Source organism: Mya arenaria, chromosome 17, assembly GCF_026914265.1.
Source record: "Mya arenaria isolate MELC-2E11 chromosome 17, ASM2691426v1".
NCBI lineage: Eukaryota > Metazoa > Mollusca > Bivalvia > Myida > Myidae > Mya > Mya arenaria.
The window spans coordinates 32,436,185-32,455,348 of record NC_069138.1 but is presented as its reverse complement, the minus strand read 5'-3'; the positions used below and the strand labels follow the sequence as shown (position 1 = coordinate 32,455,348).

Genomic DNA, 19,164 nt, shown 5'->3' with positions numbered 1-19,164 from the left:
TTTTTGTGGGGGGGGGGGGGGGGGGGGGGGGTCCCTGGGGCCATTAGATCCACGGACAAATCACATCCCTGATAATGTATATGAACTCTAAAAGTTAACAACAATGCTGTTTACAATGTTGTTGATTTAAACAAAGCTCTGAACATTTGGCCGAATTTTTTATTACCATCAAAGGGACTGTACACCAGAATGGCACCAATTTTTTTTATCAGTAACTAATCTCAGGACAATTATCTAATAGAATGTGTTACGTCAATGCATTGTACACATAGATGCCAAGTTTATGTCAGTTTTCAACAATTTTCTCTTTTTTCGCTATTTTATCATACGGAGTACAGCCCCTTAAAGGTAAATTATACTCAATTTAATATATGCACATCACACAGTCTCAAAGTTTATTTCAATCAAATTTTTATACAAAGCAAGCAATAATTTAAACATTCAAAATACATATATAAAGTTTGATTCATACGCTTAAGCAAGTAAGAAATAACAAAGTGTCAAGGTTTATAAAGAGATTCAGACTATTTAAACAATTTCAAGATCATCATTCAAAGCGTTTATTAATAGCAATACATCCGAAAACATCAGCAAGTCAATATATTCCAGGTTTATATCCAAAATAACAAATAACATACAACTTTTGTTTGTATAGTACCAGTATCATAAAGCATGTGCAGGTAAAGTCCTTTCATTTTGCTTAAATAAATATAAAGATCAACAATGCTCTCTCTATCCATACAAAATTGTCCAATAAGCAAGAGCATGAAACTAAATTAACTCTTTGGTTAGGTCAAAGATGGCAAAAATGTTTGTTGATTGGTCAATATCTATTCAATAATTACTAAGTCTATCAACCAATCAAATAATCTAAATGTGCAAACTAGCCAAAAGATAGCCTGTGGACAACTTATCAATGTTTGATACAATTGGCTGCATGTTTTAACAAAGCTTCATATTTTCCTAAAAATTATTAGGGTCAGACAGTTTCCAGGTTAATAATCAGTGTATCATCGAACACCTCTCCCTCCGTGTCCATGCCCCCATGGACCAAGCACAGCGTGTACACCTTCTCCCCATCGCTAGGGGGCGTGGCTTGCTCACCATGGTTGCCATCCACATCATCCACAGGATCCGCCTTAGTCAGGTCTTGGGACCCACCCTCTGCTCCACCCACAACATTATTTGGTGGAGACTCTGTGATTTAAAAAGCATACATTTGTAATTTATTGTAAAGACTAAGTAACACATAATCAGTCAAACATAAATAGGTAAACACTATTCTTGAGTAATAACCAAAGGTAGTAGTGTTTATACTTATAATAAGACATTGCTCAGTGATTCCATTTAGAGGATTGGGACTCTTCTTCATAAAAGTTATGATAAACTTTTTTTTTATTTTAAGATTAGTAAAATAAAGGTAAAGTTATAAATTTGACTTAATGAAATACACTACTTAAGCTTTTTAAGCTAGAAGTCTTTCGAGTAATTGGGGCCAGTACTAATCATCCACAATGCTTCAAATGAGGGTTGCACCCTGAATACTTGACATAGTGACCAAGTTCAAATTTGCTAAACCACCTGGCCATTGTTATCAATATCAATATATCAATTTCATCGATAACAAGGTAAACCATATTTATGATTGTGTACAATATACTAGGAGTTGTTATTGGTTCATAAAGATATTAATTCATTTATTAAGCATGCTGGTCAAAATTGTTGAAGCAATTACGCACCGCTTGCCCCAAGTTCTGGACAGCTACTCCTGGATGTTGCACTGCCTGGCTTCTGCATCTCCCGATCCAGCACTTCCTGTGCCTGTTTGGTTGCTATGGTAACATCAGCAGATGCATCACCCCCGACAACCAAGGTGCGGCGGAGCATGATGAGACAGATACCAAAGTCAAGACGGCAGGCTGGAGGAGGGCCCTGAAGCTCTAGTTTTGTCCACTGGGAATTCACTAATACAAGAAAATAATGTTATTGCAGGTCTGTTGAAAAAGTAGGGCCTATTGTAAAAGGATTAAGAGCTTATTTAAAAAATATCTTTGTTAAAGCTGCACTCTCACAGATATACCGTTTTCACAACTTTTTTATTTTTTGTCATGGAAAGAGCAAATTTTTGCGTAAATACCTGCAAACCAATGATAAAATATTGCTGGCAAAAGATCAGAGCGCAATTTTCCATATTTCTGATCAAAAATTAATGTTTTATGGCTTAAAAATGCATAAATCATCATTTTTTAGACTTAAATATTAAAATCTGTGATCTGATTTTTTGTCAGCAGTCTTATGTTACTAGTTTCCATGCCGATTCCCAAAAATTGGCTCGTTCCGAGACAAAAAATAAAAAAGTTGTCAAAACATTCTATCTGTGAGAGTGCAGCGTTAAATACCGTATACTTGATCTCTTGCTGTATATTCTTGAAAAATTAAACCAAATTCTGATTTGAAAATTAGTAACAAAATATTAAATTACTTGTTGCAGCTTTAAATGGTCTTAAAGGACTTTGAAATTATGACTTAATTGAAACATGCAAACAAAATATGTCATGTTATGTATCCAATGGTAAAAGAGTTTAGGTAATTAAGAGTATAAACATGCACAAGACTTTAGGTGAGCTGAAAATAAGCCTAACTTACCAGTATCAAACTTCCATGTCTCATCCAGGGAACCATCTCTGTTCATGCCCCCGAATATGAACAAGTTGGTCCCCACGGCAACACCAGAATGCCCTGCTCTTGCTGCGGGATACACTTTCTTCCTTTTAACATCCGACCATGTCAGTTTGTCCATGTTTAACACATGGAGGTCATTGTAAAAGTTTGAGCCTGACATACCGCCATGTATGTACACTTTGTTGCCCAGGGCAACCACCACATGTCCATGTCTCGGCTTCGGAGAATCACCTTTAACATTCAAAGTCTGCCATGTGTTTTTCTTGGTATCAAATGTGTGCACCTGCCGGTCTGTGACTGGGTCAGACCCACAATGACCACCACTGTACACAACGAACAAGTCTCCGAGGACAGCCGAACTGCAGTGGTAGGTCCGCTCACTAGGTGGGGTCCCGCTGGCAGAAACAGATGTCCACTTGCTAGAATCAGTGTCTAGCATCTGGATATCATTCATATTGCCTGTTTGGTCTGCTCCACCAAACACGTATATCTTGGTAGGCTGTGACTGGGGAGTAAATGATGCATGCTCATATCTGGCACGAAATCCAGGTGAATCAATAAAATCCCAGCGCATTGTGTTCAGATCTAACATGTATGTGTCACAAAATGGTCCACTGGGGTTGGCCCCACCAATCACATAAAGGTGTCCGTTATCAGTCTCATGTTTACCTGGGATGTAAGAGCATGACTGACCCACGCGCATACTGGGGCTCTCACCCATGCCTGACAACACATACCACAGCCCAGGGTTGGGAACTGTGTCTGCTTCTAGTATCGGGTGTAGCTCCATGTTGATAGTTGTACTCTTCTAGCTTACACAGTTCTTGACTGATACCAGATTTTTTAACAATTTTAATCCACTATGAATACAACAAATAAGTTCAATAAAGCATTCTAACACATAAAACAATTTTGGTTAATTTTGTTCAGCTAAGTTTAACATACAGTAACAACAAAGTCAATTATCACTCCGAAAATAACAGTGTAAATGCACTAAACATATGTTTCTTTTGAAGCTACTTTTGTTCTTGACCTTGGACGGTTTCTTCTGACAGATTTAGGCTGATTATGAGAATCTGTTCTAGGAAATGTGCTGGTACTTTGATTTATACTAGTATTCAAATCAGGTATGGATTTTTCCCATGGGCTTTTACTCTGTGACGTATAATCAGGAGTTATCACTTGTTTTGGCCTGCTGGTTTTCGGAAGTGTATTATAATTAATGGCAGTGGATTTTAGCAAACTCTGGTCCAGTACTTCTGAATATCCTTCAGCACCAGCTAGGACGTTTCCCTGAGTAATACCTTTAGGAAGTGTGTTTGATTTTAAGTCAGTAGCTTTCAATAAACCTGGCTCCTTTTCTGAAAATTGACCACCTTGAGTTAAACTTTTATTTTTATTGTTTTCAAATCTGGGAGTGCTTTCCCAAGACTCGTGTTTTTGTATTTCAGTGTACCCTTCTACTTCTCTCTCCGAGTGAGTGAAACTCGAGGACCTTAATTTCCTTGACGAAGCGGTCCTTCGCTTGTCCGCATGAGTAGAAGAGGGTATAAATGTAGGGTAGATATCTTTTGAGACAGTCTTTCCTTTATGAGAGCTTTTGCTTTTTGGGGCACCACTTACATCTTCAATAATCACTGGGTCAGTCTCTTGGGCTGGGTAGATATCTTTTGAGACAGTCTGTCCTTTCAGAGAACTTTTGTTTTTTTGAACACCACTTACATCTGCATTGGTGTCTTGGTTAGTTGCTTGAGGTGAGAAGATATCTTTTGAAACGGTCTGTTCTTTAAAAGAGCTTTTGCCTTTTCGGGCACCACTTACATCTGCAAAAGTCTCTTGGTCAGTTTCTTGGGGTGGATAGATATCTTTTGAGACAGTCTGTCCTTTAAGAGAGCTTTTGTTTTTTTGGGCACCACTTACATCTGCATTGGTCTCTTGGTCAGTTTCTTGGGGTGGGTAGATATTTTTCGTGACAGTCCGTTCTTTAAGAGAGCTTTTCTTTTTTCGGGCTTCACTAACTTTAGCAATGGTCTCCGGTTCAGTTGCTTGAGGTGGGTGAATATCTTTTAAGACAGTCTGTTCTTTAAGAGAGCTTTTGTTTTTTCGGGCTTCCCTTACTTTAACAATGGTCTCTTGGTCAGTTGCTTGAGGTGGGTGGATATCTTTTGAGACAGTCTGTTCTTTAAAAGAGCTTTTGTTTTTTCGTTCACCACTTACATCCGCGATAGTCTCTGGGTTATTTGCTTGAGGTTCCTTACGTGTGTTTTTGAAATGTAAGTCTTGTAATGGCTCCTTTCTGTTAGTCACATGTGCTAGCTAAAATATACATCACAACTTTAAAACACACACAGTTTCTATTGAAAATCAAAACCAGTCAACTCAAGCACACTTTAAATAATTTGAAACTTTTACATAAAGCCACACAAATACACAACACGGAGTATCTAAAAGACGAAACATAAATCAGCACAAAACTTTCATCCCAACAATATGAAATCAATATTCATGCGGTGTTGATGAAGCCAGAAAAGCTTTAGGCCTTCCCTTTTAAGCGTTAAGCTAATTTATTTCACAGTTTACCAAAAAAGGATTAGTTGTCCTTATGCCTTGCTAATTCTAAAAGCAAAATCTGTTTACAAGTCAGTGCATCCATTTAACAAGCCCCATCACAACAACTAACCTACACATGTACACTGAAAAGCAGCTTAATTCAAGCGTAACAAAACCTCTTTTCGTTATGTGAGAATACAGACACTGGATTTTACAGCTGGCGTGTAGTTGGGTCCAGGTATAGGGCTTTCACTATTTATTTCCCCTTGGTTACTCGTCTGTGACAAAAATTGAGTTTCAGTGGCTGGAGTTTTCCTTGGAGACGTCTGAGGCTTAACCTGACTAGAACCGTTATTTGTGTGATCTGTTTCTACAGCAGCAACCCCTCGGCTGCGGTAGAGATTAAAATCTAAGGGTTTATAGGAAGGTTGAGAATGGTGTGTGGCTGCAGTAAGTTTTTGTCGACGTTTTTCGTCTTGAATAAGTTTCTGTTGCTGCCACTGTAATAGAAAACATTTGTCATCAGATATACGGTATATACCCTACATTTTCAGTCAATGAAAGTACCTATCTAAGGCTGCAACAATTACCCTGCTTAATCGTTAAGAATTGTAGTTTTACAACTAAACAGACATGAGTCAAAAGTTGGTTCCCCATCTGCTGAAGTAAATGTACCGGTAAGAGAGACCATTGGAGGTAAAATCATAATGACCAAAAAGAACTTCTAAAATGATTAAGATCAGACAAAGCCAATTTTAGGTATTTTTTTATAATAAAGGGGTGATAACTCAAAACCACTCCCCAGTATGGCCGGTTAACTAAATTGTCCAAGATGAATTGCCCAAACACATTCTGACCAAATTTGGTGATGATAATTAGACCAAGATTTCTTAAGTCATTGAGTGGAGAATATCAATTTAAGTAAATATGGTTGATTATGAAACATGTCCAAGATATTGGGCGAAAACACATTCTGACCAAATTTGGTGACAATTGGACTTCTAAAGTATTTGGATTGGACTAGTCTAATTTTAGTAATATCTTTTAACACTTTATTTAACTTTTAAGTGACTGGAGCAATATATCTGGTTATCAAACTTGTCCCAGGTATTACTGTATAATGGCCATCAACATTCTGACCAACTTTGGTGATTATTGGAAGAAATCTTCCAAGTTATGGATCGGATATTTGACTGATGTTAGATAATTTCAATATAATTAAAGAGCTATAACTCTCTAATGACTGGTTATGAAACTTGTCGGAGATGTTATGCTATACACAATCTGACCTAACCTAGTAATTATTGAACAAATGCTTCTGAAGTTATTGAACGGAGGTTACTGGTCGACAGCTGGCCCACTCTCATGACTTTATATTTAATGCAAACTGGAATGTCAACAAAACCATAAGCAACTTTTTATAATAAAAAAAACCCCCACTCCTTTTTTCCCCTAGAGCCATTAGATTCGTGGAAATCAAGAGATCCACAAATCCCTGAACAAAACACAACCCTGCATATCTACATATGCCATATTGTCATAAACTGTATGTTAAATCAATACACAAGTCTAAAATGAACTAATTGAACAAGTTTCGTCAGTTACGGTATGGCTGAGGTTCATGATTTTGCACATTGGCAACAACCATAACAAGAGGGCCAAATGGCCCTGAATCGCTCACCTGTCATATATTGCACATTCATCCATTATATACAAATATTGAAAACCTAAGCCTATGAACACGGGGCGTGGCCAATTTTGACCCCAGGGCTAAAGTTTGAACAATCTTAATAGTGGTCCGATAAACGATGCTTCATACCAAATATCTAAGGCCTGACGCCTTTTGGTTACGGAGAAGAAGATTTTTTAAGTTTTCATCATATACATATATATAAGGAAACCCATGACCGCCCGGGTGGGGCCATTTTTTGACCCCAGGGCCAAAGATTGAACAATATTGGTACAAGTCAACTAGATGATATATCATGCCAAATATCTAAGCTCTTGTCACTACTTGATTTTACGTGTGTATCTATATATGTATATTTGTTATTAATTGTTGTATGTGGCCCATATTGAAAATTGGTATGTGTACTAAATATGTTATCCAGTTTAAATTAAGACGTTACTTGTCTTTGTGAGTTCAGAGAAGATTTTTTTAGTTTTCACTATAACACATATAGAGAAAACCCATCAGCCCCGGGGTGTGGCCAATTTTGACCCCAGGGCCATAATTTGAACAAACTTTGTAGAGGTCCACTAGACGATGAATCATGCCAAATATCTAAGCTCTAAGCAACGTAATTTCAGAGGAGATGATTTTTGAAGTTTTCACTATAAACATATAGAGAAAACCCATGACCCCCCAAGGGGGCAGGGCCAATTTTGACCCCAAGGCCATAATTTGAACAATATTTGTAGAGGTCCACTAGACGATGAATCATGCCAAATATCTAAGCTCTAGTCAAAGTAAGTTCAGACGAAAAGATTTTTTAAGTTTTAACTATAAACATATAGAGAATACCCTAACCCCCCGGGGCGGGGCCAATTTTGACCCCAAGGCCATAATTTGAACAATCTTTGTAGAGGTCCACTAGACGATGAATCATGCCAAATATCTAAGCTCTAAGCAACGTAAGTTCAGAGGAGATTTTTGATTTTTTTTTACTATAAACATATAGAGAAAACCCATGACCCCCCAGGGGCGGGGCCAATTTTGACCCCAGGACCATAATTTGAACAATCTTTCTAAAGGTCCACTAGACGATGAATCATGCCAAATATCTAAGCTCTAGTCCAAGTAAGTTAAGAGGAGAAGATTTTTGAAGTTTTAACTATAAACATATCAAGTATACCCATGACTCCCCGGGGCAGGGCCAATTTTGACCCCAAGGCCATAATTTGAACAAACTTTGTAGAGGTCCACTAGACGATGAATCATGCCAAATATCTAAGCTCTAGTCAAAGTAAGTTCAAGGGAGATTTTTGATTTTTTTTTACTATAAACATATAGAGAAAACCCATGACCCCCCAGGGGCGGGGCCAATTTTGACCCCAGGACCATAATTTGAACAATCTTTGTAGAGGTCCACTAGACGATGAATCATGCCAAATATCTAAGCTCTAAGCAACGTAAGTTCAGAGGAGATTTTTGATTTTTTTTTACTATAAACATATAGAGAAAACCCATGACCCCCCCAGGGGCGGGGCCAATTTTGACCCCAGGACCATAATTTGAACAAACTTTGTAGAGGTCCACTAGACGGTGAATCATGCCAAATATCTAAGCTCTAGGCCAAGTAAGTTCAGAGAAGAAGATTTTTTAAGTTTTCACTATAAACATATAGAGAAAACCCATGACCCCCCGGGGCGGGGCCAATTTTGACCCAAGGGCCATAATTTGAACAAACTTTGTAGAGGTCCACTAGACGATGAATCATGCCAAATATCTAAGCTCTAGTCAAAGTAAGTTCAGACGAAAAGATTTTTTAAGTTTTAACTATAAACATATAGAGAATACCCTAACCCCCCGGGGCGGGGCCAATTTCGACCCCAAGGCCATAATTTGAACAATCTTTGTATAGGTCCACTAGACGATGAATCATGCCAAATATCTAAGCTCTAAGCAACGTAAGTTCAGAGGAGATTTTTGATTTTTTTTACTATAAACATATAGAGAAAACCCATGACCCCCCAGGGCCGGGGCCAATTTTGACCCCAGGACCATAATTTGAACAATCTTTGTAAAGGTCCACTAGAAGATGAATCATGCCAAATATCTAAGCTCTAGTCCAAGTAAGTTAAGAGGAGAAGATTTTTGAAGTTTTAACTATAAACATATCAAGTATACCTATGACCCCCCGGGGCAGGGCCAATTTTGACCCCAAGGCCATAATTTGAACAAACTTTGTAGAGGTCCACTAGACGATGAATCATGCCAAATATCTAAGCTCTAGTCAAAGTAAGTTCAAGGGAGATTTTTGATTTTTTTTTACTATAATTTAACATATAGAGAAAACCCATGACCCCCCGGGGCGGGGCCAATTTTGACCCCAGGACCATAATTTGAACAATCGTTGTAGAGGTCCACTAGACGATGAATCATGCCAAATATCTAAGCTCTAAGCAACGTAAGTTCAGAGGAGATTTTTGAATTTTTTTTACTATAAACATATAGAGAAAACCCATGACCCCCCAGGGGCGGGGCCAATTTTGACCCCAGGACCATAATTTGAACAAACTTTGTAGAGGTCCACTAGACGGTGAATCATGCCAAATATCTAAGCTCTAGGCCAAGTAATTTCAGAGGAGAAGATTTTTTAAGGTTTTCACTATAAACATATAGAGAAAACCCATGACCCCCCGGGGCGGGGCCAATTTTGACCCCAGGGCCATAATTTGAACAAACTTTGTAGAGGTCCACTAGACGATGAATCATGCCAAATATCTAAGCTCTAGGCCAAGTAAGTTCAGAGGAGAAGATTTTTGAAGTTTTCACTATAAACATATAGAGAAAACCCATGACCCCCGGGGCGGGGCCAATTTTGACCCCAAGGCCATAATTTGAACAATCTTTGTAAAGGTTCACTAGACGATGTATCATGCCAAATATCTAAGCTCTAGTCCAAGTAAGTTCAGAGGAAAAGATTTTTGAAGTTTTAACTCTAAACATATAGAGAAAACCCATGACCCCCCAGGGGCGGGGCCAATTTTGACCCCAGGACCATAATTTGAACAAACTTTGTAGAGGTCCACTAGACGGTGAATCATGCCAAATATCTAAGCTCTAGGCCATGTAAGTTCAGAGGAGAAGATTTTTTAAGGTTTTCACTATAAACATATAGAGAAAACCCATGACCCCCCGGGGCAGGGCCAATTTTGACCCCAGGGCCATAATTTGAACAAACTTTGTAGAGGTCCACTAGACGATGAATCATGCCAAATATCTAAGCTCTAGTCCAAGTAAGTTAAGAGGAGAAGATTTTTGAAGTTTTAACTATAAACATATAGAGAAAACCCATGACCCCCGGGGCAGGGCCAATTTTGACCCCAGGGCCATAATTTGAACAATCTTTGTAAAGGTCCACTAGACGATGTATCATGCCAAATATCTAAGCTCTAGGCCAAGTAAGTTCAGAGAAGAAGATTTTTTAAGTTTTCACAATAAACATATAGAGAAAACCCATGACCCCCCGGGGCGGGGCCAATTTTGACCCAAGGGCCATAATTTGAACAAACTTTTTAGAGGTCAACTAGACGATGAATCATGCCAAATATCTAAGCTCTAGGCCAAGTAAGTTCAGAGGAGAAGATTTTTGAAGTTTTCACTATAAACATATAGAGAAAACCCATGACCCCCGGGGCGGGGCCATTTTTTGACCCCAAGGCCATAATTTGAACAATCTTTGTAAAGGTCCACTAGACGATGTATCATGCCAAATATCTAAGCTCTAGTCCAAGTAAGTTCAGAGGAGAAGATTTTTGAAGTTTTAACTCTAAACATATAGAGAATACCCATGATCCCCCGGGGCGGGGCTAATTTTGACCCCAGGGCCATAATTTGAACAAACTTTGTAGAGGTCCACTAGACGATGAATCATGCGAAATATCTAAGCTCTAGGCCAAGTAAGTTCAGAGAAGAAGATTTTTTAAGTTTTCACTATAAACATATAGAGAAAACCCATGACCCCCCGGGGCGGGGCCAATTTTGACCCAAGGGCCATAATTTGAACAAACTTTGTAGAGGTCCACTAGACGATGAATCATGCCAAATATCTAAGCTCTAGTCCAAGTAAGTTCAGAGGAGAAGATTTTTGAAGGTTTCCACTATAAACATATAGAGAAAACCCATGACCCCCCGGGGCGGGGCCAATTTTGACCCCAGGGCCATAATTTGAACAAACTTTGTAGAGGTCCACTAGACGATGAATCATGCCAAATATCTAAGCTCTAGGCCAAGTAAGTCCAGAGGAGAAGATTTTTTAAGTTTTCACTATAAACATATAGAGAAAACCCATGACCCCCCGGGGCGGGGCCAATTTTGACCCCAGGGCCATAATTTAAACAATCTTGGTAGAGGACCATTTGGTGATTCTACCTACCATATATCAACGGCCTAAGCCTTGTGGTTTGTGAGAAGATTTTTATATTTTTTCTCTTTTGTTTGCCATGGCAACCAGAGTTCTGCATGGAATTGAATTCTTTGAACAACTTTGATAGAAGACCACCCAAGGAACATCCCTATGAAGTTTTATTAATATTGGCCCAGCGGTTAAGGAGAAGATGTCTTTTAAGTAAATTGTTGACGGACGACGCACTACGCACGCCGGACGCCGTACAAAAGGCGATCACAAAAGCTCACCATGTCACAAAGTGACAGGTGAGCTAAAAAGGCTATCAAAACTATAACAATGCATATGGAGACTTTTTCAGATAAATAGTCAGACAAGCTTATTTTGTTATATTTTTGTAAGAACCAATATTTAGCCATTAAGATAAAGACACAACTGAGTAAAGGAAATAAAAAGTCATTTAGTCATCTTTGATTAACAGATTTTAGATCCTAAAATTAGCTAAAACCCCATTTTCTTTCCTGTGGGTACACATACAAAGACAGATTGAGATGTGTCCTCGTATCTATGGTGAATGAACTGGGAAGATTCGTGGTAGTTGGACGCTGCGGTGCTCATTGACAGGCCGGAACACGTGATCACTCAACTGAAATATTTTCAAAATATTCCAATTAATATGCAACTTAAAAGCAGGGATGTCAGGCCCAAACATTCTAAGATCCTTTATAACAGGATAAAGCTTTAATCACACTATTTAGGTTTTGGTATATTTTGCGATAAGTCTTATTTTAAAGAGTTTTGAAATGTTTAAAAACATTTCAAAAGAAGTTATATTTATAGGGTCTCACTCATGTTTTTGGACAGAATTTTTTTTTCCTGGTAATGCATTTGAAAACACTTTTTTTAATCATGTTTTTAACCCAAAGACATTGAAATAAATGGCAGAAAAAATATAATTATAGTATAATGAATTATTTTGGTTTTATTCCGGTGCGAACCCATGCTGGAAAGGTCATGAAAAAAGAAAACAAATGCCTTAAACCACTGGAAAACCAGGACTTATACAAAAGGGATGGGTAGTTTGACCTTTTAACAATACATTAATAACATCACATGATAATGTCAATCAACCAATCACGCAACAATGAAATGCTCAATATTAGCCGTTATAATTGCTTAAGTTTGTAGTCTTTAAAGACAATATTTGAGCAAATATCAACATTTGCTAAAGGGTTCCAGCTTAAAGTTGGTATCTTAGTTTTAACACTCCTGATGATTTGCCACACTTTAATTTGTCATACAAAAAGCACAATAAACTACATTTTATGTTAATTTTTTTACTTAAAGTGATTTGTTTGCGTAAATGAAATATGAAACTTAAGCTTGTTAGGCTTCAGATTTTGCGAGAAATTGGGGAGTGTTCAAGCAAACCAAAAAACCTACTGCAATCTTATATCATGTCAAGGATAACTAGAATTCAGTGAATCTGATGTGTTACCTGTAGTAGACACCAAATATGTTCAATGTAAAGGTTACCATGACATAAGTTGTCGTCTACTGACCATGACCAATGTGCATACCAAGTTTGAAGACTCTACAGTCGTTCAAAAGTTATTGATCATAATAAAAATGTGTTGATGACGTTAACCAGTCTAGAGGTATTTTAGTGGGAGGTTTAAGCACTCTACCTTCAACAAATATTCAAACATAACGGTAATCAAGGAAAACATGAGCCAAGTTTTAAAAACAGTTATTAAAATTAGGGAAAGCTCAAATTTAATGAGCCCTGGCCCCAATTTCTCGAAACTTCTTAAGCTTAATTAGGCTTAAGTCGCTTATTTCAATTAACCAAAATACATACTAATAATGGATTTTGATAAATGAAAAATGGTTTCTTCTAATTAGCATACAGATTTTTCTTTAATAATTCATAAAAACTCTTAAAGAAGTAAACATAACTCATATTATAGAACAACAAAAAAAGTGAGTTTAGCTTAATCCTGTTATAAGGGACTTAAGAAGTTTCGAGAAATTGAGGCCTGAGCACTAATGAACATTTTCTGCATGCTGCCATTTTCAAAACTTGAAACAAAAGAAATATTTATACCCGTTTTTGATAGTGAAAAGCTTCATGCTTGTTAATTAAAGTATTATTAATATATTTTGATTTAATTGTTTGAATGTATAAAATACCATAATTTGAAGCACTGATTATTGCTACAATCATAATACAAAAGAAATACAAACAGAAACTTACATGAAGAAAAAGTGATTATCAATACTCTATGTATTTCCTATCTGAAACAGCTATTAATCACTCTAGCACACTTAAACTTCCAAGTATATACGCTTTTTAAAAGATACAGGGAAGATTTATCATATGTTATCATTTGAAGTGTAACCATATGCATCTTAAATGAACAAAAACTTAAGACGAGTACTAAAAAGCTATTATAAAACCATTTAAATGATAATATAATCAAAATGCTATGAGCCGCAACACAAAATAAAGTTTTTCACTATCACTGCTTACTGAAGCATATATTGATACATGTTTGAAACAAACTTAAACTTAAGTGTCATATCCTGTCAGTGATGATAAAGCAATTTAGGACTGGTACCTAAAAACTATATACTATACAACATGAGATGTCTGTTAAACATTATTTATATATATACTTTTATATAGTAGGGCTTGTTCAAAAATTTGATGCCAAGCAATAGTATAAGAATTCGGGCTTGTTAATCCAAAAGTCTAATTTCAATTACTGAAAGAGCCATAGCTCAGGAGGTATTGATGAGATCTGGTTAAGGCTAGTCATTAAAATTATCTGAAATAGTATGATAATAGTATCATTTTAATCAAGTGAGGTGAAACTTTGATGAAATTTGGTAAATATTGTTCAATTTGACAATTAAAGTGTCAGAAGTTATTAAAGCAAGCAGTCCAATGAAATATTAAAAGTACTGGTTTAATGGTATGCTAAAAATCATTTCAATCAAGTCTGTTGAAGATTCAATAAAAAAATAACTTACTTAGTAAATCATGACATGTCAAGGTCAGTATTGAATTGTTTAAACAACTAAAGGGCCACAACTCAGAAGTAATTGAAGCAATAAGGCTGGTTAGTGTGTTCCTCTTTGATAGTATGCGAAAAAACATAGTATTCAAGTTTGGTAAAGTCATAGGATAAAAAGGGCCAGTTGTCAGGAGTTACCTAAGTGATATGGCTACATAAAGGTACAAGACTCATTTGAAATATTACAAATGTAATACTATGTTAATAAACATTGTAACCTGAAGTTAACTAATCATTCAATTTGGCAATGATCAAGTTGAATTGACAAGGCTAATTTGCTTCAAATTTGACAATTAAAAGGGGCCATAACTCAAGTGTTACTGATGTGTTCAGGCTACATGTAGCAATGGAACCTGTCACATTTAGAGACCAAGTTTGTAAAAGCCATACCAACACACATGCCATGGTTTAATCCCATAATAGTCTATTACTTAAAAGTTGCATTTTTTTTATCACATTTCAATTTTACAAATTATAAAGTATTATTCTCATATCTACATGGTTAAAAAACATGTCACTGCTCATATAGTGGTTCTACTGTGTTTCCACTGCAGAAAGTCACAGGTATAATAAAAAAACTCTACACAAATCTTTCATTTCATGATTTGTTTTTATCCAATTTAACAAAAATGGACTGAATACGAGACTTTTCAATCACAGACATGCATGAACCAACAGTTTGACAGCGATTAATTGATTAATAAGTCTAGAGAGGGGTTTGAACATCACAAAATTTATGTGATCACTATACATCCAAGGACTGTAACCACTTGTGTATGTACAGGAATCTGTCTCCATGCAGTGAACATTAATTACTTTCCATTTTTGTTCTTAGTTTGTTTTTAATTTGTACCTTGGATAATTACATAATAGTTTGAGCACAACTTTTATGTCACTGCATAATTTCCCCAAATAACCTTAAGGTGTGACCCTGACCCTTGAGGTAGTACCTTGTGTCTTGCGCATGACATACAAATACTTGTTCTTAGTATTTCAACTTTGTCCCATTCATGCATGAGAAAGTTAAAGCTCCAAAACAGCCATATGTGATGTAATTGCATTATATACACTGCATAAATATTAAGTGTGACTTTGACAATTGAGGAACACAGATTTATATTCGTTGTACATGTATGCACGAAAAAGCTACAGCCGGACAAAATGAAGCAGACAGAAGGACAGACAGACTAAAGAAAAATGTAGCTCTTATCTACCTGGTTATATGAGAAATGATTAAAAATCACCTGGACTTCCTTGCTCATAAAAATATTGAGTTATTAAGTGTAACAATACATATATAACGCTTTGACCCGCATTTGTATTTCCTATGATTTCATGTAAATGCAAGATGAGCTTGTTTTGCCCTTTTTAATATAAATGGCCCCTTTCATTAAAAATGGTAATGTGCACACGGGGCAGTACACTATGCAGTTAAAACATAATTTTAAAGTAACTGTAATTGTCAAACCCCCACAAAAACCATATGTGAAGTACTTGTGACGTCGTGTGCAAGTTTGACATCATTTGAATGTAAGATACAAAAAAAGGAAGTATCATTCAATACTAGTAACATCTTTCACATTATGCGATGGGTCATCAGATTGCATGGAAGCTCGGACAGTTATGAAGTTTTGTAATAAGCTAGGGAAGACACAAGCATACAACATGATACAGACAACTAGCGTTAAAAACACTGTCAGCAAGACTCTGGTTCTTGAATGGCATCCGCATTTCGTGATGGCAGAGAAAGCCTTAAAGATGAAGAGGGTGGAGAAAGACAGAAGAAATACCATGCGACGTTGGTGACGACCTACATGTAATCACTGACGTCTTAGCAAAGTTTTAATGGTTATAGGCCAGGATGCTAGCATGGATGTTAAGTGTAGGAAATGGTCCAGGAATAATTCATAGAATACTTACTGAACGTCTGCAAATGCCAATGGTGTGTACATTAATATTACAATATAAAAATACTATTTTCTTAAAAAAAATGCTTGCAGGTACATGCACCCTTCCACATCTGCTAAAAGATCAGGAAAAAGAATGCTGTGTCAGTGATTCCAGGGCTTCCCTTTGGCAGTTCCAGCAGAGTTGGGGAAAATACATGTTTACAGACATCCTTGGGCTGATTCTATGCGTCCCAACCGTAAATGCAGATTACTAAAGCGAAGTTAGGAGGATCATGTTTTGTACTTGATAATTTGCTGATTCACTGTTATTAAGTTTTAAAATAACTATGATCATTTTTTTCAAATATTTCCTTATGCAAACATTTAGTACCAGTGCATTAAAAACTATTAAATTACATTATTTATTTATTATATTCAGCACTTTATGTATCGCTTAATTACATTAAAAAATAAACAAAACACTTAAGTTAACATTTTTAGAAGATATGATACCTTCCTTTTTATCTAGCGTAATTTTTTAAGTCGCCTTTAGGGAATAGCTTCTTGCCACACATACAATATCAACAGAGCAGGTAGTTATACTGTCTATTTTCCTTGAACAGGTACTCTTTCTGGACCTAGTGCTCGCACTGCAGATTACATGGTGACATTTCAAATTATCAGAGAGTATAATTCTGAGTGGTACAGCAATGTATTCGGACACCAATGGATTCATCTCCACCAATGCCAACAGTGGCAACGAGTATTTGGACGTGATTCACACTTTTAACCATGTTCTGACGCTGGCCCGACAAACCATAAAGGCCTGGCGGAAACCCTAGATACTATCCATTTCTCTTCTTAATTGTGGATCATCCCTGGTACTGTTAGCTGTTATTTAGTCGTTGATAAGACAAAAACAAGATTAAGAAGTCAACATGCAAGTCTAAATAATTCAAACTCATAATTATTCGTTGGATATTTATTTTTTGCGCACAGAACTAATATAAAATAATTTTTGGTAATATTTCTTATTTTTATGAGACGCACTATGCTTCAACCCTGAATCCAGATCGGAATAACTACCCATTTTTCAGTCTTCACGAAATGTGCCGGTCCACCGGACATGTCCGGCAAATTTTGTACGGGTCCGGCAGGTCTTCTGAAAATTACGGTCCGGATGACCGACATATTTTGAGACGACTAAATAGCGAAAAGGTATTTGAAAGTGAACTGTCTATGAGAACTTCCGCTGATTATTTGCCTTTGCAGTAGTTAGTCAATCCCATACTGATATTGACGTCACATAACATCGCCAAAAGTCGGCCATTTCGGATTTCCAATATGCTATCATGATGTTGATTCCCGGGGATAAACGAGTAAATATGATTCATCAGTAAAGGCATTTTATTAAAACAGTTTTGATAGGTTCTTGGTTTGCAACAAAGTACAATCGAAAATTTACTTCGTCTGCAGTCAAAATGGCAGCTGTTGGTGGAATTACCGGACGACCGAAAAACCAGAAAGCACCTTAATGGCGGCGGTGTTTAAATATTTTTTTGCGAGACCAAGTGTGTTTATTTTTACTAAACGACATGTCAATATAATGTTTATATGTTGTTGTTTTTTGTGAACTAAATCAGGAAAGCATTAAAAACAGCTGACATTATTTTTTTTTACTTTTTAAGTATACTATGACATATTTGTTCGGACAGACAAATATTTTTTCAGACAGGCAAAAACTTCCAAAGTGCCTGTCCGGTGGACAGGCAAAATTATTACAATTTCGGGAAGACTGACTTTTGGTACAAAATAATTTGTACGTGAAGAATTTGACATATCAAGTTTTTAAAAAAAAAATCCTTCAACATACAATTATTTGGACTATTTCCCACACACAACACCATCCAACAATGTGGGCTTATATTATAATTTTGGCATCAATGTTATGCACCAGTCAATTGTAACCACGGCCCCTCCCAGGTCCGGGATATATGAACATGAACATGAACATAATTTTATTTGACGTATACCAACAAGGTACATAGTCATACAATATAAATACATTTATATAACGTGAATTCAACATGTCACATAATACAGATTCGATACAGGCAATGTCTATACGTAGATATGAATAATTGTCCATAGGTAAAAAAAAATATATGCAAATGATAAAACACGAGGATGAGCTGATATAAACTAATCACTATATGTAATGGAAGTTCTATGTTTAAGAGCTTCTTTTATATATTTGGATAATTTAAATACAGTATTTTTGTTGTCTGACTTAAGCAGTTTATGAACTTGTACATGCTTGGTCTGATATAAAAATATTTTTTAATGTATTTCCTTCTGATGTCATTATAACAAGGACATATTAATATGAAATGATATAGCAGGGACCTGCTGAGACGAACAGATGGTAAAATCCCTGCATATTCCCCCGCACCCCAGAGACCATAGGTATGGCACATTCCCCGCTATATTTAAAGCGAAGACAAAACCACCGCAATCACCCGGCACTGCGGGCCACCTGAAAGGTAAAAACACGGCCCATTTCCCCGGCTATCCCCGGTATACCCCCAGACCTGGGGGTGGGGGCGTGGTTACAATTGACTGGTGCATTAGTTTTTGTTAAAAAAACAACAAACTCATAAATTAGTAAAATGACAAAGTTATTCGAATTTGTTTATAAAAATTTGACATTATGATCGATGCAATTTAAGTTGATTACCTAAATGTCATGTTTTTTGTGGGTTCTTTCAAGCGAGGAAACTAACGTGAATTTGCTTGGAAACGATTCTTGTTGGATCACATTTCGTGCAGCTTTACATGAAAAAACCGCCGTATCGAATTTAAAAAAAAAATTACGAAGTGTTCGCATCTAAA

General features: G+C 36.7%; 1 protein-coding gene across 4 annotated transcripts; it reads right to left on the bottom strand.

Moving 5' to 3' along the window:
* Positions 1-381: 381 nt before the first annotated feature.
* Positions 382-19,117, bottom strand: LOC128222978 (rab9 effector protein with kelch motifs-like). 4 transcript variants are annotated; one of them, XM_052932192.1, is made up of 6 exons: positions 13,561-13,816; positions 11,841-11,949; positions 5,409-5,732; positions 2,647-4,998; positions 1,740-1,964; positions 382-1,197 (listed from the first exon to the last, which is right to left on the bottom strand). In XM_052932192.1, exons 4-6 carry the CDS (start codon positions 3,470-3,472, stop codon positions 980-982), a joined length of 1,269 nt encoding a protein of 422 aa, XP_052788152.1. In that variant the 5' UTR covers positions 3,473-4,998; positions 5,409-5,732; positions 11,841-11,949; positions 13,561-13,816; the 3' UTR covers positions 382-979. The 4 variants fall into 4 exon arrangements, with proteins under 4 accessions (XP_052788152.1, XP_052788151.1, XP_052788150.1 ...); XM_052932191.1 differs by having other exon boundaries at positions 2,647-5,732; XM_052932190.1 differs by lacking the exons at positions 382-1,197; positions 1,740-1,964; positions 13,561-13,816 and adding an exon at positions 19,010-19,117 and having other exon boundaries at positions 3,481-4,998; positions 5,436-5,732.
* Between the last annotated feature and the right edge of the window lie 47 nt (positions 19,118-19,164).

Excerpts from the sequence above, each read along its gene's own strand:
- LOC128222978 (XM_052932190.1), bottom strand. The coding sequence starts at position 11,921 with ATGAGCACCGCAGCGTCCAACTACCACGAATCTTCCCAGTTCATTCAC. Across the intron at positions 5,733-11,840 it reads ACACATCTCAATCTGTCTTT|TGGCAGCAACAGAAACTTAT; the intron begins GTATGTGTACCC and ends TTTCTATTACAG. Across the intron at positions 4,999-5,435 it reads CGCCAGCTGTAAAATCCAGT|CTAGCACATGTGACTAACAG; the intron begins GTCTGTATTCTC and ends TGTATATTTTAG.